At 34.7% G+C, this 22,262-nt stretch overlaps 1 protein-coding gene across 4 annotated transcripts in view; it reads right to left on the reverse strand.

Moving 5' to 3' along the window:
• Positions 1–14,771, reverse strand: part of LOC136026991 (atlastin-like) — a 62,462-nt gene extending 47,691 nt beyond the window's left edge. The window contains exon 1 of one of the 4 annotated variants that reach the window (XM_065703872.1): positions 14,678–14,771. In XM_065703872.1, the coding sequence (XP_065559944.1) occupies positions 14,678–14,680 (3 nt within the window). In that variant the 5' untranslated portion in view covers positions 14,681–14,771. Of the gene's footprint in view, positions 1–3,473; positions 3,494–12,297; positions 12,382–14,677 lie in introns of those variants that run through there. The other 3 variants (XM_065703874.1, XM_065703870.1, XM_065703873.1) reach the window with 3 other exon arrangements.
• Positions 14,772–22,262: the final 7,491 nt, after the last annotated feature.

Below are 22,262 nucleotides of genomic sequence, written 5' to 3' on the forward strand. Positions count from 1 at the left end.
TCAAGAGGAACACTTTTTTTTCCTAGCACCCCAATTTCACCTTATTCCTAGAAAGTTGTAAGGGTCTAACATCTGCAGTTTTTACGGAAAGTGTGGACCTTACGCTGGATTGATGAATATGACTTTGCATTTTGGAAAGCTCCGTAGAACTCTTGCCCGGGGCCAAAAAGGATGGCCTTTGCTTGCCCTTAAGCCAGAGCCTATAGTGTGTGAAGTGAATTGGAGTTTTATAGCCTATATCCGAGAGAACTATCTAAAGTTATACAGTCAAGCTTTCGTTTCATCAAACCATGTAGGGGACATGTAAGTAATAATCGGCGGTTAGGCTACAATCATCTTCAGCTTTGAGTGGTTTGCAACTTTTGCTAGTTGCAATAAAGGGTTTGAACTTTTGCAAATTGGTGTACCTAGTATTTATTTAGATCTAGTTTGATTTAGCAGATGTAGTTTGGTTTGGTATAAATGAGGAACAAAAAGAATCCATTTTAAGGTCGCTGGAATCACCAACTAAAAACAAGAGCTAAGAGCTCATATGGCACTTGTGACGAGGCAAGAAGAGCTAAGAGCCAAGAGCTCATATGGTATGAGTTCTAAAAAAATTCAAAGAATCAATAGATTGAGCTGAAAGGAGAATCAGAGGCTTAATGCCGGTCAGGATTTACAATAAGAGCTCTGATTCACGATGTCCTTCTAAATATCAAAATTCATTAAAATCCGATCACCCACTCGTAAGTTATAAATACCTCATTTTTTCTAATTTTTCCTCTCCCTTTAGCCCCCCAGATCGTCGAATCTGTGAAATCGACTTTATCAAGTCAATTTGTGCAGCTCCCTGACACGCCAACCAATTTCCATCGTCCCAGCGCATCTAGAAGCACCAAACTCGCCAAATCACTGGACCCCTCCCCCCAGCTCCCCCAAAGAGAGCAAATCCAGTACGGTTACGTCAATCACGTATCAAGGACATTTTCTTATTCTATCCACCAAGCTTCATCCCGATTCCTCCACTCCGAGTGTTTTCCAAGATTTTCCCTCCAACTCCCCCCAATGTCAAAAAATCTGGTCGAGATTTGAAATAAGAGCCGTGAGACATGGATTCCTTCTAAATATCAAATTTCATTAAGATCCGATCACCTATTCGTAAGATAAAAAAAAAACAATTTTTACGTTTTCCAAGAATTCCGGTTTTCCCCTCCAACTCCCCCCAATGTCACAGGATCTGGTCGGAGCTTTAAAGCACAAGATCCTTCTAAATATCAAATTTCATTAGGATCTGGTCACCCTTTCGTAAGTTACAAATACCTCATTTTTCCAAATTACCCACACCCCCCCCCCCAACTCCACAAAAGAGCAGATCCGGTCCGGTTATGACAGTCACGTATCTTAGACAGGTTTTTATTCTTCCCATCCAGTTTCATCCTGATCTCTCTGCTTTAAGTATTTTCTAAGATCTCCGGTCTCCCCCAACTGCCCCCCCCAATGACGCTGGATCCAGTTGAGATTTAAAATAAGAGATCTGAGTTAGGAGGTCCTTCTAAATCTGAAGTTTCAAGAAGATCCGATCACTTCTTCGTAAGTTAAAAATACGTCATTTTTTCGAATTTTTCTGAATTACCCCCCCCCCCCCAATAGAGCGGATCCGTTCCAATTATACAAATAACGTATCTAAGACTTCTGCTTATTTTTCCCACCAAGTTTCATCCCGATCCCTCCAATCTACGCTTTTTCCATGATTTTAGCCCCCCCCCAAACTCCCCCTAATGTCACCAGATGCGGTCGAGTTTAAAAAAAGAGCTTTGAGACACGATATCCTTCTAAATATCAAATTTCATTGAGATCCGATCACCCGTTCGTAAGTTAAAAATATCAATTTTTTCTAATTTTTCAGAATCTACCCTCCCCCCTCAACTACCCCAAAGAGAGCGGATCCGTTCCAGTTATGTCAATCATGTATCTAGGACTTCTGATTATTTTTACCACCAAGTTTCATCCTGATCCTTCCACTCTAAGCGTTTTCCAAGATTTTAGGTTTCCGCCTCCCAACTCCCCTCAATGTCACCAGATCCAGTAGGGATTTAAAACAACAGCTCTGAGACACGATATCCTTCCAAACATCAAATTTCATTAAGATCTGATCAACCGTTCGTAAGTTAAAAATACTTCATTTTTTCTACTTTTTCCAAATTAACAGCCCCCCCCCCATATGATCAAATCGGGAAAACGACTATTTCTAATTTAATCTGGTCCGGTCCCTGATATGCCTGCCCAATTTCATCGTCCTAGCTTACCTGGAAGTACCTACAGTAGCAAAACCGGGACCGACAAACAGACAGACGGACAGAATTTGTGATTGCTATATGTCACTTGGTTAATACTAAGTGCCATAAAAAAAAGCCAGCATTGGGCTGCTTAGGAATAACAAAATCAACATTTGTCTGCAATTACAGGATGAATTTACGTTTTGAATTAATATCTTGATTTGAGGAGTAATAGAAAACAGCTACTGCAATAATGATAAATGAACAAGGGAGTACTTTTGGTCTAATACTTACCCAGAGGATTTCGTCATATTCAGATAAACTAGGGACTCGAATAACCTTTGGGCAAAGGTGACTCTTAATAAACAACAAAACACCGCCATCTTTTTTTCCCGAGTCAGTGATCTAAAGGACGGAGTTTAATAAACTCTGAATGATTGGTCAGGCGCAAGGACCCTGGGTCATGGGACTGTACTTCAGTAAAAGCTATAATATGTGTTATATTTGATTCTGAAAGCACCTCTAGTTCAGTAAGCTTTTCAAAATTAAGTCTTTAAGCATTAGTAACTAAAAGCTTAGGAAAAACTAACCCGATTGGGGAATCAGGAAAGAGAGAGTTGATGAGTTTGAGAATCTACTGGGATGGTTTTAATTTAATTTTATGATGCTTTGGAGAAGAAGGGTAAGAGAAGGATCTGGTAAATCTGAAACTTATGTGTTGTACATATAACTTTGTAAGTAACTGATCGAGTAGTCGTCTTAAATTTTCAACTGATCCTATATTGGCCTTGTTCGGGCCAATATTTTCATTGATAGCACAAAATGGCAGATTTGAGTACTTTCCACCAGTAGACAAGGATTTTTTTTGTTATTTAGGGAGAACGCTGGAACTTCTAAGGTACGCTCAAATGAGCCCTCTCCTCAAATTTTATGATCATTAATTCGATATGATCACCCTTGGAAGAAAACAACAAGCAAAGAAAAAGGCACCCTTTATCAAGTTTCTCCGAAAAAAAAACAACAAAATTCCTATTTTTGTACGTGGGAGAATAAAACTTCCGCAATTAAGTTTTTTGATATGCCGAATATGAAGCTCAAATTTTTCCAAAGACTGTACCGTCTTAAGGGGCGTTTCTTCATTTTCCTTAATTCGCGCAAATGTTTTCTTGTCTATGACTTTTTTATTTTAATCATAAGTTTAATGAATTCACTTACAGTTGGTTATCACGGACTGTTTGAAAGAAGTAAGGGTTTGAGCGCAAGTTAGACTCTGGTGTAAGCATTGATGGCTTCTATCCTTTCTAATTTTTAACTTCATTCCGAGCTTGTATAAAAAAGAAATTTTCCCCAAGACTTCTTTCCATATGGGCCTTGTATTATCCCTGCAATGATCACGAATCCAAATGTAGTTTCAGCACATATTTGCAAGACAGTTCAAAAATAAGGATTAATTTCCGACAATAGTTTAGATTCAGCGATTAAATAATAAATTTTCGTTGTATCCTTAATATATATAGAAGAAGAGGACGGGGGGAAAGGTATCTCCCATAACCTAAAACTGTAACCTTTCAGCTGCAATCTAAGTCACACTTTAACACCAGTTTGAACATCACCATACCAAGGATGACAGGGATTAATGTGCTGTAAGATTGATCCAAATGCTTTCCTACTAAAATATTTGACGAAAAGGTCTAAATAAGAAAAAATCGAACAATTTTGTGTTGGATTTTTCCACAGGCCTGGAGAAAAATCCCCAACCCTGGAGTACAGACTTTGTGTGTGCGAATTTCGAACTTTTAATCACCTTACAAAAGATCATTTAATTCTTTGTTGACCCCACTCTACCCTAGTAAATGAATTGAATTCCTGAGATTATTTCATTCATATTTATTTTCATTTTAATCAAAATGGTGAACTCAAATGTGATTGCGCAGCCAATTCAAAAAAAAAATGACCAAATGTAAAAAAAATCTCAATTAACAATCCACATGCAACTGAAATAACACTAAAGGAAACTAAAATCAAAATAACAATGCGAACAATTATACACTGTAAAGACCAAATTGATACTGAGCATTTTATCCAACCTGTACTTGGTGATTCGTATTCATCCGGATTAACTCAACACGTAAAGTGGCATTTGCGAGAATTTAAATAATCCTAGATGGGGATGAGCTCATTTTCCAACGAGCAAGCTAGCGAAATCCAACAGAGGGTACAACTGTTCAAATTGAATAATAGACAATTTGGATTGCATTAATAATAAGGTAATTAACATGAAAAAAATTTATACAATCACAAATATTATCATAAAGGCTGTTTATACTTGGAAATGTTGAGGATTGTAAACAAGAGTTGAAGGGCTAATTTAGGCTGGGGGTAATCTCCCTCTGATAGGAGTCTACGGCCCTGTAAAACGGGTAAGACAATCCTGGAAAAGCCAATTTATATTTAAATGGTATAAATCTTTCGTATTTTCTAAGACCCCCGCCCAAAAAAAAAACGCTTCTTAGTAACTTTAGCATAAAAACAAGACACAAAACTCAAACATTCAGATATGTATATAGACGCACGATATAAGGAATGTCAGAATGTCGATATTATTCAATCTGATTTAAATTCCTTGATTTCTAATGATTAACTATATAGTGGTATAGCCTACTCAACTAATTATTTATACGTTGCTTTTGATCAAGCCAATAATGTGTGTTGATTGTAGTGGGCCTATGGGAAACAGCTGCAACTATAGCTATGCAACCTTTAAGAGCTCGACAAAAGCTATTACAGGCAGATTTGTCAGTCTAGCTATTCAACCAAAATGTCAGCTTTCCACATAGAGAAGCTTGGATCTGCAGCTGAGGCAGCTCAGAGACTAGAAAATCTGACAGAAATACATATGTGCAGATAACTCAAAGGAAATAGATTAAGCAGGATGAGAAGGATGGTGCATGGTTTCTTCGCCGGGTTTTAAATAAAAGTCATATTAGAGGAAAGACCCAAGCTCTTCAATATACAAAAAATTAATTTCAAATCAAGAATTTCGATGCACATGACCCTATGACCAGCCTATCACAATTGTACTCAAACAACGTCGAATTTCAGAGGAGTGTAATGATGCAGAAGAATGTCGAAATGCTGAGCTCAAGCACATTGGCTTCATTGCAGAACACTGTCTTTCAGGATTATGGAGCATCTACCAGTCCTCAAGAAAAATGTGTTCTCTGATTCAAGGGTCACAGGTAAAATTATTTTTCGTAGTGACAAAACGCAAAATATTGTTGTAAAAAAAAATTAGCGCCTGCTGCAGATCAGTCTCTCTCAAAGAAACTTCAAAGAGGAAAGCTTTGACCTTGCTTTGCGAATTGACGGACATAACTATTGTTAAACCTATGGGCGTTGTAGCTTGCTTTATTGTCCTCAGCTGAAACATTTCTATGATTGCTTATTAGGGCTTGTTGAGGTGTCATCAGTGACGGCTCAAATAATGAAAGAAGAGGTAAATAAGCTGCTTTGCATAAGCAATATTCAAAAAAAGAATTGCCTACATAATTCTTCTGTGAATTTACGCATGTTGTGCTTTGCACCTCATTCTTTTTGTGTCTGGTACCTTTCCCAAAAAGTACATTTTTAGAGCTGTTTGGTACAAATCCAACACTGCTAAACACTCAAATTTCAAGTCACCTGAGGTTAATATAGCTGCACAAGCCCTTTCCCCTCAATCTATTCAAAGCTCCCCTCTATACCCCTCCCATGAAGTTCAAATTTTCTTTTCAAACCTCCCTCATGATCCCTTCCAACGCAGTTCAGGGATAAACTGCTTTTCATTTGGCCCAATATAAGAGGTCAAAGAGCATAATCTTCGAAAATCTGTAACCTTTCACTCAGAAAAAGTGTCTTGGCCATCTAAACCTTTCTTTCAGGGAATAGAACCACCTTTTTCAGGTCAAGGATAAACTGCTTTTCATTTGACCTAATACAAGAGGTCAAAGAGAACAGTCATCAAAAATCTATAATCTTTCACTCAGAAAAAAGTGACCTGGCCATCTAAACTTTTCTTTCATGGAATAGAACCACCTTTTTCATAAAGTTTGTTGTTTGACTTATGGACAGTCAAAAAGGTAACTATAACTATCTTTAAATTAACTCCCCTGGAAAATGTTCAAGAAATATTCCCCCATCTTTCACAGCGTCCATGCTTCAGGACCATTCTTGACCACTGTCATTACTGTAGCTTCAAATATTCTAATCATGATTTGAAGATTGATCCTTGTATTCTTCCTTATTTTTTCCAAGCAAACCCTTATGGTTCACTTGTATTTAGGGGCTCATTTTGTCCTCCCTCTTGGGGTTGGGATTGGTTCAAATCTCAAACTAAGGCATTAGCTCTTGCTTCAAACTAAGCACCCTTCCTCTCACAAGGATTGTATCAGGAACAAACCATCAAAAGGCAGAACTAGGACACTTACTATGATTTCCCATCAAGCTTGATTAGGTTTGGCAACGTATTCTTATATATAAAGTAATAACAGAGATTTAGAAGCCCCCCCCCCCTAAACAAAATGAAAATGTGTGCAAACCCCCAAAAAGAAAAATTCCAGTATTCATTTTTAGTTCTGACCCAATTCACCTGAGAAATGATGGTTCCTTCAACTAGATGTTGAAGAAAGAACACTAGTGTTCACTGAAACTTCATCTGTTAGAGGATGTGTTCATCCTGTTATTTTAGGCCCAGATTTCCATGCTTTCATGGGAGGCTCTTTGGATCAGTGTTAAGGGTGGAAACTCGCCTATCAATTCCCATTTATTTGGAGGAGTATATTTTGACCAAGCAAGTAATATGGGTGCTGAAGGGTAAAAGCTCTTCTCTCATTACAAAAATGGTGCATTAGAAAGAAAACATCAACATTTAGTAGTTAATCGAAAAGCTTAACCCATAAAGAGAAGATGGCTAAAAGGGGCATCAGCCCATTATATTTAGGTTAGCTTTGTATAATGCCAAAAACGAAAGGAATTCATTTTTTTATGATAGGAAACTAATATTACCACTACTAATAACAACTCCCTGCAGGACCAAGTCACCTGAGGCGAAAGCAGCTCAGCATGCTCCTTCTCCATGCGAATATATAGAAAGCCTCCCTCTTTACACCATCCCAAGAAGCTCAATTTCCCTTAAATTACTTCATACGACCTCTTTCTGCTCCATTCTGGGACATGGGGCACAAGATGGCTCTTTTCATTTGGCCCTAAATGGATGACTAAGAAGGACAATTTTTGAAAATTTGTCATACTTCATCTGCAAAACTTATCCTACCCCATTTCAATTTTTCTCCCATTGTAGCCCTAGAAAGCAAGAGCCACATTTTTTGTACACTATGCTGTTTGAAATACAGTCAGTTAAATGGATTTCCAAAAACTATGCAATGACAATTCTTTTGGTAGAAAAGCAATAAAACACAAAGCAGACAAAATTATCCTTCTTGAAGTAGAGCTATTACACAACATATAAATAGCTATGCCTTATACAAAGATAGGAAAGGAAGAAGGCTAAATAGTTTTGACTAAAAAGCCCACAATTTCTAACAGAAGAAGGTTATTGTACACAAATATGCAAAGGTACTTCTGGTACTTCTCATTCATTTCATTTATTTTGAACAGATGAATTTTATTGTTTAAGGCAATCAGTAAATAAAACACATTGAACAACCTGCTTTGTTTATTGTAGTCTAAACTAGAAAGAAAACATTCCTCAAAGTTTAGCCTAAAGTGAAGCTTCACCATAAAGTTGAATGGGTTAGTAAGACCCTAATTAATAGGGCTAGTCTGGCTTATTTTCAGTTTTAAATCCTACTTTCATTTGGATTTCAAATGCTTGCTTTTTCTGCTGTGTAAAAGAAGCCATTTATAATTACAACTATCCAATGTGTCTCAGCCTATATCTGCCAACCACAGTACAGATATCTAGACAGAATGATCATCTCCTATCTCAACAATTAGACAAGGCTGGACCGCAATACTGCTCCTCCTAAGAAGATATAAACGTAGAGAATAATAGGCGACATTAGATGTTTTCATGGGTAGGCATGCGTGTGGCATCAGTATTTGCAGCCAGGAGAACAGGAAAAGAAGTGAGACAAATCAGCTGTATAGAGGATAAGGAAGAATGCCATATGTTGAAGAGATAAAAAAGAAAAAGAAAAAAATCGGTCTGGCTGTAATAATGCAAAAGGTAAAGATAACATTGGTTTGAGAATAGAAAGAAATACAAAGAATGGATTTGTAACAAAAATAAGTTTTTATTTGAACAATGTCACAACATGATGACATTTGATTAGGGAGTTTGACATTTTGCTTTGATATTTCATAGTTTTATCAATTTTTTCTCAAAGGGAAATTAAGTGGTTGGAATTAATACAGACTCGCAGTTAAATTAAATTTAGTCTCTTCCTTTTTTCACATATGTTTATTGATATTGGTTTGATTTTTATTGTCTGTGGTACTGAGAAGCTCATTAAGGAGATAATCAGACAGTAGTTTTCTAAAATTTTGTCTCTTTACTGAAAAAAGCAGATAATCAAATATTTAAACTATCAAAACAATTACTTGCTAATTTATTTTCCTTGATTGGGATTTCTGTTGATTTCTAACAATTCTTAAATTTCACTTTGTAATAACAATTCTTAAATTTCACTTTGTAACATGCACGTATGTGCAAAAATAATTATGCCAAGTCAGCTAAATCAAGACTTGAATGTAAGCAATAAAAAAAAAACTCAGCCCCCTCCCTTTCTCTAAAAAAGAATATCATAGAAATGCACATGACTAAAATCATTTGTTTTGGCATCTGTAAAAGTCTTTTGCTATGTCATGTTAAAGCTTAATAATTAAGCTACAGCAAATTATGCAAGCAAGGCCATTATTGGGTCTAGTAAGGGACCAAACCCTAACCCCTCTTGCTTCAAACATGTCCTAGACAAAACAATGTTTGATTAGTAGTTGACATTAAACTTGGTAACTAGAATAATTAAATAAATTTAAATAATCTTGACAATCCTGAAACATTATAAGTTTTATACCAAACTTGAATGTAACCAAAAAACTCGTGAACAATTTCACAACAAACAGTTCTAAAGAGATAGTTGGTATTTTCTTGGACACAGCTCTTCCACAGTAATAAGAAGAAAAAGAAAGGTCCTATATCATATTTCCAAGAACATTTTTATGGCCCAAACAAGATTATAAGAGAGGAAAAATAAAAAGGAATATGTTTCCTTGGTAAGAAGAAAAAGTTTTGATGCTCCATGGCACAATATTGCTATCTGAAACCAGAGATTATTGTGAGACCATATAGATAATATATGCTAAAACTAATAAGTTTCCCTTTTGTGGCAAATTTTAAATTGTCAACCAACTTTGAGTATCCTTCTCCCCCTATTCATAAAATTCCCTGTTGCAGTGTTGTTTTAGTGTTGACCAGAAGTTAGCACCATTTCCCTATTGCAGCATTGATCAGAAGTTAGCACTAGTAATGACAGAGATTTAGGAGCCCCTCCCCCTCCACACAAGGTGAAAATGTGTACAAACCTCCAAAAAGCAAAGTTCCTACGCTTATTCTTAGTTTTGACCCAATTTGGCTTAGCAATGATGATTCTTTCTACTAGATGTTTTGAAGAAAGAACATTGGTGTTCAACTGAAACTTCATCTGTTATAGGATGTGTTCATCCTTTTATTTTAGGCCAACATTTCTATACTTTTCATGGGAGGCTCTTTGGATCACTGTTAAGGGTGGAAACTCGCCTATCAATTCCCATTTATTTGAAGGAATATATTTTGACTGATCAAGTAATATGGGTGCTGAAAGGTAAAAGCTCTTCTCTCGTGCATTAGAAAGAAAACATCAACTTTTAGTAGTTAATCAAAAAGCTTAACCCATAAAGAGAAGATGGATAAAAGGGGCATCAGCCCATTATATTTAGGTTAGCTTTGTATAATGCAAAAAACGAAGATAATTCTATTTTTAATGAAAGAAGACTAGTACTACTACTACTACTGACAAATCCCCATGGGACCTAATTTGCCTGAGGCAAAAACAGATGAGCACAGTCCTTCTCCAATGTGTATCTATTGAAAGGGTCCCTCTTTACACCATCCCAAATAGCTCTATTTTACTTAAATCTTTTCATAAGACCTGTTACCACTCTGTTCAAGGATATCAGGCACTAAATGGCCCCTTTGATTTGGCCCCAAATGGATGGTCAAAAAGGACAATCTTTGACAATTTGTCATCCTTCATTTATAAAACTTATCCTACCCATTTCAGCTTTCTCTGATTATAGCCCTAGAAAGCAAGAGCCACCTAAAAATCCTAGAAATGCGTATGACTAAAATCCTTTGTTTTAGCATCTGCAAAAGTCTTCTGCTATGTCATGATAAAGCTTTGTAATTAAGCTACAGTAAACTATGCAAGCAATGCTAATGTTGGGTCTACTGAGGGACCAAACCCCCTCCTTCTGGCTTCAAACATCCCCTACACAAAGCAAGGTTTTACTAGCAACTGAAAATAAACTTGGCAACTAGAATGATCAAATAATATCAGATAATCTCAACACAATTCTGAAACATTTGAAGTTTTATACCAAACTTCCATGTAACGCAAAACTGGAAAGATAATGAAAAGAAATGTGAGGGTTAAATTAATGAGCCATAAAGCAAAATGCTTTCTTTTGCAAGTTTGTGACAGAAGATTTACAACAATAATAACAACAAGCATTACTTTACATTCTTCTTATAATACAAGTACAATTCTTTTGATGCCCTTACATTTTCTGAAAACTCACTAACAAATTCACACCAAACAGTTTCTAACAGACAGTTGGTATTTTCTTGGATAGGGGTATTCCACCAGTTATTAGAAGAAAAAGAAAGGTCAAGTTACATCAAATATCCGAGGACATTTTTATGGCCCAAAAAAAGAGCACAAAAAAGGGAAAAATAAAAGGAATATGTTTCCTTGGCAAGAAGAAAAAGTTTTGATGCTCTGTGGCACAATATTACTATCTAAAACTAAAGATTATTGTGAGACCAAATAGATAATCTATGCTATCATATTAGGTTTCCCTTTGTAGCAAAACATTTTTTGGCAAATTTCAAATTGTCAATCCATTTTGGTGATCCCTCTCCCCCTATTTATGAATTCTGGCTATTTTCCTGTTGCAGCATTGATCAAAAGTGGAAATATCCTTATTTACTAAAATTTAATCCAAACTCTCTTTTTAGAAATCCTTTCCAGCCAAATCACCTTTCCAGACAAGCTGACCAACATGAGTTATCAGCCAAAGTTTTGACCAAAAAGGAGTTAAGTACAGAAAAATTTTAATATTCAAAGGCTTGACTATGGAACTTGATTCTAGGCGATAGTTTGACTAAAAGGCTACAAGTACCCATTTTGAATTAAATCAGCCCTCCACATAGGGGGCACATGAATAGGGGGGAGGGATCCCTGAAGTGGGTAGACAATTTGAAATTTTCAGCAAGTTTTGCCAAAAGAGGAAACCTAATAGTTTTAGCATAGATTATCTATTGGGTCTCACAATAATCTTTCATTATTGTATAATGAGAGGAATAATTTTATGCAAGGGAAAGGGCTAATGTCTCCAACTCCCTGCTTTTTCTAATGAGCTATGGCTATTGCTTCACTCCAAAAGCTGTAGAATGCAGCACATATGGCCAGTTGATAAGTACAAGTGATTTATTGAACAGACTTTGAAATTAAGTCTTACTGTTTAAACTAAATACAAATCAATAACTTTGGTCATTCTAAGGCTTTCTGATCAAGATTCTCTCAAGGCATGATGATCAAGATTGTTCAAAAAGCATATCTATAATAGCTCAGAAGTGTTTAACAATATTAAGCTTAAACTTTCATTGGAGGTTGATGGGAATGTTGGAACTAAATCAAAAGCCACTCTATGCATCCAGGTTGTCAAAAGGACACTCTGGATCTTCTGTTTATGCATTTTGCTTCAGAAGGATACAACTTACATGCAAAACAGTAGATTCACTTTGGCTTTCAGGGGAGGAGAGTAGCTCTGGTCTCCAGCCTGGATACATGCCAAATCTGAATAAAAACTGGATCTGTATAAATTTTACATGGCTGCAGCATTTGCTGTTTGAAATTTCATTGTCAAATACTATTACCTTAGTGCTCTGAAGAGTGCTTAATCATGAGTTTATTTAAGGAGGAGGGGTATTTTGGGTGGAGGTGAAACTGGAAAACACAAAATTGGCATTGGACATGCAATATTAAAAAGTTCCAAAAATATCAGCAGATTAAAGATCACTTGGGTAGACCATGAGGAACTATGAGAAACTCTATAGACAGACAATTTAATAGTATGCTCTACATTCCCTTTGGCTGGTATATGGCTAAATTCCCTTTGGCTGGCTATGCTAACAGTAGTACTTATCAAACATACAAATGGATAATATATGGACTACTTTAATTTTTCTGAATTGGTCCACAGTTTTGACATAATTATTTTTGGTAGTTAATCTGTCTTTTTTGCTTAGAATTAACAATAAAACCAACCCTAGTTTTACACAAAAGAACTTTCTCAATTATTTATCACTAAATGCTAAAGTATTAAGAGGAAACAAGAGCTAAGAGCTCATATAGTACTTGTGACAAGGGAAGAAGAGCTAAGAGCCAAGAGCTCATATTGTATGAGCTCTAATAAAATTCTAAGAATCAATAGATTGATTTAAAAGGAGAATCAGAGGCTTAATGCCAATCAGGATTTAAAATAAGAGCTCTGAGTCATGATGTCCTTCTAAATATTAAAATTCATTATGATCTGATCACCCACTCATAAGTTATAAATACCTCATTTTTTCTAATTTTTCCTCTCCCTATAGCCCTCCAAATGGTCGAATCTGGGAAAACAACTTTCTCAAGTCAATTTGTGCAGGTCCCTGACATTCCTACCAATTTTCATCATCCTAGCACATCCAGAAGCACCAAACTCACCAAAGCACTGAACCCCTCCCCCCAACCCCCCAAAGGGAGCAAATCCAGTACAGTTACGTCAATCATGTATCTACAACATTTGCTTATTCTATCCATGAAGCTTCATCCCAATTCCTCCACCATAAGTGCTTTCCAAGATTTCCAATTTACCTCTCCAACTCCCCCCAATGTCCACTCCTTCTCCAACTCCCCCAAGGACCAACATCTACTCCTTCTCCCTCTAGAGGGCCCTGAAATTTGCCTACATGACAGGTCTATACCTATTGAAATTTTGACAAAACAACATTTTACCCTAATTGTTTTGTCAAAATTTCAATAGGTGTAGACCTGTCATGTAGGCAAATTTCAGGGCCCTCTAGAGGGAGATGGAGTAGATGTTGGTACTTTAAAATACCTTCCCGGCACATACTTTAGTCTGCAGATTCATCCCTGAAAGTTTCATTTTCCTAACCTAAACCCTTTTTGAGATAGCAAGAAGTCAATTAACTAGAATTTTACCAAAAATTAACTAGTAACTGAAAATTAAGGTAAAATATTGTTTTGTCAAAATTTCAATAGGTATAGACCTGTCATGTAGGCAAATTTCAGGGCCCTCTAGAGGGAGAAGGAGTGGAGGTGGGTACTTTAAAATACCTTCCAGGATACACTTTAGCCTGTAGACCCATTCCTGAAAGTTTCATTTTCCCAGCCTAACCCATTTTCAAGATAGCAAGAAGTCACTAAACTATAATTTTACCACAAAAAAAATCTGAGAGACAAGCTTTTTAAAAGAAAGCAAAGAGCCTTATTAAAACCTCATCAAACATAAAAAGTTGTATAATAAGCTAGTTTAAACTTTGAACAATCAGAAGTTAGGCTACTATCAATGAATAAATGAACAAAAATTTAAAAAATAATTAAAGATACAGATAGGCATAGCCTACTAAGAATGATACATAAATAAATCCTTAGATGAACAGAAAAATGAGCAATCTAGTTAAACTTAGAGCCAACAAGAATTAATAAATACAGGTGTAAGGTTAATAACCTCCCCCTGCCCCCCTCCCACATCCAGCCATAAACCTTCTTAGGGATAATTAAATCAATAGTGTTTTATTTAAAGCTGTATTTTACAATTTAACCTATGGTGTTGTTTTCAGAACTAAGATGGAATGGATGTTGTGCATGCAGTCTTTTTGGCCCCAGAAACCAGAAAAGGTTTGACCTCATCTTGAATATAATTTCTCAGGTCTATTTTTAGGTCCTGGATTTGTTCCTGAATATTTATTCACCTAGCTTAACCTCTTTTCAAGGTAGAAAGAAGGCTCTTAACTAGAATTTTAAAGCTAAAAAAATTAGTGTATAATTTTGATAAGAATCAGGAGGTTTAAATAAGATGAAAGTCAGTCCACTTGCCATTATCTAGGTACAAAATTCTGGAAATTCAAAGCAAAATTTTTTCTATAAATTCTTCATTGAAAATAAATTCAGCGTTGTCGCTGTTTACAACTCTAAAGAAAAAGGAACTTTTTTCTTATAAAAAAAAAAAAACGAAATATACCAAATGGAATAATAAGAAACATTCATTTATTATTGATGCTACTAAGGTTGGTTAAACTAATGTTAAACTTTAGTCTAATGGAGTTGCAGCTTTTTATATTGCATAAAAATCAAATCCTCACAAACAATAAATGCGACAAAACTTAAAGCTATTTATTTGAAGCTGGTTTTAGCTACTAAATCTTATGTCGCCAAACTAAACACATTCAAAAAATTAGAAGATTATTATTTTGCTCTTGTAGGAGTGCATATCCCAGAGCACAGTTGATAATTTTCATAGATATATTTCATAGCATATACGTGCATCGAAACCATATAAAAACCTCAGGGATAACCCACCTGAAGCTGTTTCTGCGTGAAAACAAAATTGTTAGAGTTTTGGGTGTAAGGATCAACAAAAATATAAACATTAAAAACAATTAAATTCCGTTCAGACATGAATCAAACAATTTCAATATTGATTCTTGTGGCAAAATTTAATTAAGATCTTTGATAGTCAACCTAGTGTATTTATAAATAATCGTGGATTAACTATTAATTTGTATATAATTATATAAATTAAAGAATGCTATTGCACATGATACAATGAAGTTACAACGAAAGACACGGTATTCAGTTTAGGCAGCACCAGTTACGTCAATCCACAAAAATTAGTGAGTGTAAGAAGGTACAAAGGTAATTTTCTTTTTTAATTCAGGGGATTCGTTTCGTTTTATTTTAATGAAAATGACAGAGAAGTTACTTGGTATAATGGATATACCAAAAATGTGTTCATTAAAATTTATAAAGAATATGGAAACTGTAAGAGTAGCATACGTCTCCGACAATTCATGTAAGCACTGCTTGAATAATAATTTTTCTTATCAAACCATTAATAGCAGTCATTAAAAATTCAGAAGTTCTTGTAAACTATTGGACTTTTTTTCTATTGAAACTGTAATGTTAAATTTCACTGAAACTTTGAGCAAACATTTTAGTTTATTTTGACAGTACCACATCTATGGAGAGGATCAGAACACAGAACCAGTTAAGCCAAATTGGAACGCAGTGTTTTAGCACTTAACTATAATAAAACCAAACATAACCTCATAAACTACATGCCTACATTGATTTTACATTGACTAGTGCCTTTTTAAGAGTAACAAATGATCGGAGGGCAACTAATAATATTATCATAATTACTATTTTATCATTATTGGATGCAAAACATTCAACAATACACCTTTCAAACATTATTTTGGCATCCAGGGATAAAAAAATCTTATTTCATTCGAACTCGAAAAAAATCCTTCACAATGACCACTAAATGCCCAAGTTTTGTCGTGTTCTATTAACTTAAAAGTATTTAATTATCAATGTTAATTTTACTTTTAAAATTTTCTTTTAAAGAATTTTCTAATATCCCAAAGATATCTGTATGCAAAGATATTTGCAGGGTGAGTTTCAACCTGCCCGCTATTCAATCTGCAACGGCTCTAAAGTGATATTCATCGTGTATGAGATTGGGAGGTATATGAATAATATAAGGATTTCCATTTTTATCCCGAACTAAAGGTGCTTCAAAAACAGCATTAAGCAGGAGTGAATCTTTTTAAAATTTCCTTTTTTAATTGAGGAACATAAATAATGAGGAAAAACACTTGCATAACTATAGTGTTTATTTCAGACAGTTTTTTTTAACAAGACAGTGGAAAAACCTTTTAAAACAAGAGTAATTATGAAAACTTCGATTTCATCGTCGCTGGGCTTCCAGATGTAAAATGGACTAATTCAGATCCAGATGTAAAATGGGCTTTTTTTATCCAAATGTAGACAGACTTCTATTATCATGTTTTTTATTGTCTTATTAAAAATTCACTGTCTTTAAAATATTTATGTTTAAGTTTTACTTGAAAAGGCACTAAAGTACCGTTGTTTACTTAATGATATAAGTCCTGTTCCTAATATAATTCACACTATTGTCTAAAAATGAAAGATTCTTTTAACAAGCATCTGAAAATTTGGATTAGCCATCACACTAAATTCGACAAATTTTCGTCTTCAACAATTTCCTCTCCTTCTAGATTTGTAGCCAGGAAAGATGACACTGATTTGCATTTCGTTATTAGAGCGTTTGGATTATTCATGTTTTAATCCAAAAATAAGGAATCCTATTTATCATTCTTCCACACTAAAACTAGCCACCACTCCAATTTAGACTAGGCTTTATGTAGAAGTTTCAAGAGAAATGTAACAAAAGTAAGGACTCTGAAGTAGCCGATTTCCAGTTGGTTATAATCAAGCCGGTCACAACTATCGACTCTTTGAATAAAACCTTTTGTAGAAAGTATTTATCTATCGAGTCTTTGAATAAAACCTTTTGTAGAATATGTTTATCTTTCTTGTCTTTCCTGATAGCATAAAAAATAATTAGCCTGTATTTCACACTTTGAATTTCTTAAAATTCAAGAAGCCAAATTTCAAGGCAGTTCAAAAATAAAATTCATAATATGACCATTTTTAATGAAATCTAATTTCACAGGTAACCTGTTAACTGGAGGCAAAGAAGAAAAAGCGGAAAGAATTTGTAAAATTCTATGGAGTCTAGCGTCAATTGTTGATAATAAAACGTCTATTGCTACTAGGAATACAAAAAGTCAGTTGCTACACAAAATGGTGTTTTACATACAAAGAATAGAAAAAGAGAAGACTTGACTCATAGGAACTTAGAAAAGATTCAGGCCAGATTCAAAATCGAACATAAGGCATAGCACAGAGCACATAGGACATAAATATACATACAGGGGATATCTGCTCCAGAATAATGTAAACGCCATGCATAATTTTATTACGGATCCTGAGTTGATTACTTTGTTGTAATAAAATTCGGTCACTTTGGCTACAACAACAAGCCAATAAAAGTATGCCGTATTATATAAAAAAAGAAATAATAAATGAACATGTTGTGAATGAAACTAACAATATATTGTTCTGAATTAAGACTCTATTAGCAACAGATTTATATTTTATCGCGAGCCAAGGGTGCGAGAAAACAGCATTCAAAAGGATTGTATTTTTTTTTCTAACTCTTTAAAATATTAATAAAATAACTTGAATAATGACGGAATGAAAATTGCGTAATTATAATTGAAAGGAAAACGTGGTAAAAATGTTTTTTTTTTTTTAACACGACATTGGGAAAACCTTATCGTGAGCTAAACATGTTGGGAAAACAACATTAAAGAGAATTGAATCTTTTTCAAATCCCTATAGTTTAGAAATAGGGGTTTTACGAAACCAAGTAACCATCATTAATTACTGATTTCACACCAAGACTCCAATTCCTTTCTTATCGACTTTACATATTTATCCGTAGGATCGAAATCCATTTTTTTTGTAAATAATGGTAATCATCAGTGTCCATAATTACAATAGTATTGCCTTTATCTGCCTTAGTGATAGTAAGGACCTTATCCTTTTTTAAATCAGAAAGTATTTTAATGTAATTTTTTATTGTATCATTTTCAATTTTTCTCATGTTAAAAGTCTTAAGTTTCCTTACCATTTCAGCTCAAAGTTCTTGAGGAGCTTCGACTTTATCAATAGAAGCCATAATTCCTGACTCTACCTTAGAAATTATTTTTGAATAAGAAATTGGTGTTGGAAAACATAATCTAAAACCCTTCGACAAAACTGCCTCTTGTTTACTACTAAGAGGTTTAGACAACAAAACAATCAGGAAGATACCCATTATAACACTTATAAACAAAAATCAGTATATAAAAAACACGCAGTCCACCTGCAGGAATCATGTTTATTTCCCTGGCCTCATAGAATCTCGCTTTGAAACTGCACAAAAAATTCGAATGAAATTGTTCTGTATCACACTAATTGGGTGAAGTATAGAAGGGAAAGTTTCAGGCCATGTTGACGAACAATATAAAATATACGGATGTATTACTGAAAAAAAGTAGTTGTAAAATATGGGGAGGAAAAATATATTCTAATTTACGAATAATTCCCAAATGAAGTGATAATATTTTGCAAATAGATTTTGCATGATCATTAAATTATAGAATCTCATGATAGGAGCTAATATTGAAGCAACTCTTTTTGGTCTAGTAGGTAATCTTGTCCCCTGGTGATTGTGTAAAATTTTAATTTCCTTATTGATTATTGGTTCATTTTTCAAAAGAAAATCATAAATTGGGTCAATATTTAAATTCCCTGTGTCTCTATTTATTGAAAGATTAGCAAATATATGTTTTTTAATTTCTATAGCCTACCTCGCCCACTGAGAAAAACCTCTATCATTAGAAATAGCTGTAGCCTCATCAAATTGTATAAAATGTTCGGGATGAAAGAATGTATGTTCAGCTAGAGCCGAAACAAAAGTTTCCGGGAGCTTTCTTAATTGTAGGATTTTTTGTATTGAGTTGCGATGCTCAATAAATCTTTCAGTAAATTGTTGGTGAGTTCTACCAATATAAAACTTTCCACAAGAACAAGGAATTTTATGCACCCCACTAACTAAATCTCCCCGGGTTAAATCTTTCCCAGAATTAAGAAAACTACCTAATGGTCTCACTGATTGGAAACAAGTATCAATGTTATGTTTACCTAAAATTCGTTTAAGCATCTCCCCCAAAATAGGTACATAAGGCAAAGAAATGAAACTTTTCAGTAAGTTTAATTCTGTGCACTCTGAAACCCCAATGTGTTTAATGCGTCTATTTTTTACTATTTTATCCATGCATTTAATCGGGTAGCTATTACAAAATAAAACATCCCTCAAATACAGCAATTAAGAATCTAAAAACTCCTGGGAACAAATCCTAATAGCTCTATCCACCAGTGCAATCACAACCCCTCGTTTCTCTGAAATAGAGTGGCACGAGGTAAAGTTCAAATACCTATCACTGTGTAAGCTTTCTGTATACTGAAAAAAGTAAACGGAAATCAGTTTTAATCAATATCAAGAAAAGGTAGTTTGTCATTTTCTTCAAACTCTACTGTAAGTTTTACATTTTGTCAAAACCATTTAAATGTTTATGGAAAAGGTCTAAAGACTCTAAACCGTGTTTCCAAATGCAAACCACATCATCCATGAATCTGCTCCAGATAACTTGGCGCAATACATCTTTTAAAATAATAATAATAATAATAATAATAATAATAATAATAATAATAATAACAAATAGTGAAAATACAACAATTTTCAACTATTAAGATACACTATTGAGCAATGTCGTCGATAGACCATAAACAACATAGAAAAGAATCACTAGCGAGACGTACCTAAATCCGACCTTGATCAGACTACTATTGCTGCTTATTCCTATATTTATCCCGTGCTAAGTTCAGAGCATCACATCTTCGCTTCGTCAGATTCTCCGACACAAAAATACCAGTGCGAGCTAATTTTGAATTTTCTTTAAAAACATTAGAAGTAAGGTCTTTAGACTTGAATGTTACAACTACAGGAGCAACTGCATCCTGTTTACTTTTACCTTTGCTTAGATTTAATCTTTTAACTTCTATCATATCTTGTTTTAATATTTTAAGCTCTATTTTGTTTGTCAATATATCAAGAACTACCGACTTCAAGTCACTACTGGGAGGTTGCTGAACCCCATTGAACATGACACTATTTAATCCCTTTTCTTGCTCATATTCATCAAGCTTTTGCTCTGCAATTTTAATCCGTTCCTCAATAAATGAGCATTGGTTTTTTAAATGTTTTAAATCGTTTGATAAAACAACAAATTTCAGCTCGAATTCAACAACTAATGCTCTGTCAATTTCACTTGAAATCGACGAGCCTTTACGCTTTGATTGCACTAACTGAGTCCTTAGAAGACGAATGTTTGCCTCCAACAGCTGTCAATTTTTCATCTCATCTCTGATCTGTTTCTTGACCATGGTTTTCTATGACAGACTGAATTTCTTGTTCCGTCACTGTAGTCTTGTTAATAAAAGTGTTGATCTCTAAAAGTTATTTAAATTGGCATTTTCAGACGCTTATCCTTTAAGCTTATCTTTGCAAATGTCTGGTTTTAGCACAAGCTCTTCAAACGCTCCCTTTACACCTTTTCTAGAGTTTTTCATAGCATCGGCTTTATTGCATTTAAAATAAAAAATTTGGGACTCATTAAGGAATTGGGTATTATGTGTACCGTAGCAGAAAACTAGATACTTGCAATTTCTAGTTTTTCCATTTTCCTTCGGATCTATTGCTTCAACAATACGTATATACCATTCAGGGTAACCTTGAAACCTAGACAATACCAGTTTATGAAACTTAAATTTAGCCATCGGCTTAACTAGCAAGGAATTAGTTAGTAAAATAGCTTCGATAGCATAAAAAGTTCGCACCTTTTGGTTGAACCGTTCACTTAAAAGTCATTCACACTGTCTTAGTAATGTGTCAAACTGAACAAAACTGAATTGAATAATAAATTATGCGAATTTCTCTTCAATGCATATATTTTTCACCAATTAACTTCCTCGATCCAAAATACTATTTGAATGACTTCGCAATCACTTACTGAACTTGTTGCACAATCAAACAGTTCGTGGTAACAAACTGTAGGAAGAAGCGACCCAGCTCAATATTAACCAAAACTCTAAGAAATGGAATCTCGATCCAATAGTTACATAAAAAGAATCGTATTTTAATGCTGATTTTAAATGTATAACTTTCATCAAGATTAGTCTTGCCCATCAAAAGTTACGAGCCCGAGAATATTTGCCGCATGTTTGAGGCAATTTGCCTCAAATTGCCTCATTTGTGAAAATTCTATTAAAATTTTATTATGTGAAAGTGAATGGGTAGAATAGCAACTTTCAAACAGTTCGTGGTAAGGAACTTTGGTAAGGAGCGACCCGGCTCAATAGCAACCAAAACTCTAAAAAATAGAGTTTTGGTACCAATAGCTACAGCAAAAGAATTGCATTTTAATGCTGATTTTAAATATATAAGTTTCATCAAGTTTAATCTTACCCATTAAAAGTTACGAGCCTGAGAAAATTTGCCTTATTTTAGAAAATAGGGGGAAATAACCCCTAAAAGTCATAGAATCTTCACGAAAATCACACCATCAGATTCAGCGTATCAGAAAACTTTATTGTAGAAGTTCCAAGCTCTTGTCTACAAAAATGTGGAATTTCGCATTTTTTGCCAGAAGACAGATCACGGATCCGTGTTTATTTGTTTTTTTTCCTAGGGGTGATCGTATCGACTCAGTGGTCCTAGAATGTCACGAGAGGGCTCATTCTAACGGAAATTAAAATTTCTAGTACCCTTTTTAAGTGACCAAAAAAATTGGAGGGCACCTAGGCCCCCTCCCTTGCTCATTTTTCCCCAAAGTCACCAAATCGAAATTCTGAGATAGTCATTTTATTCACAATGGTTGAATAACCTAATAACTATCTCTTTTGGGACGAATTACTCCCCCGCAGT

Source organism: Artemia franciscana, chromosome 5 (assembly GCF_032884065.1).
Source record: "Artemia franciscana chromosome 5, ASM3288406v1, whole genome shotgun sequence".
Classification (NCBI taxonomy): Eukaryota; Metazoa; Arthropoda; class Branchiopoda; order Anostraca; family Artemiidae; genus Artemia; species Artemia franciscana.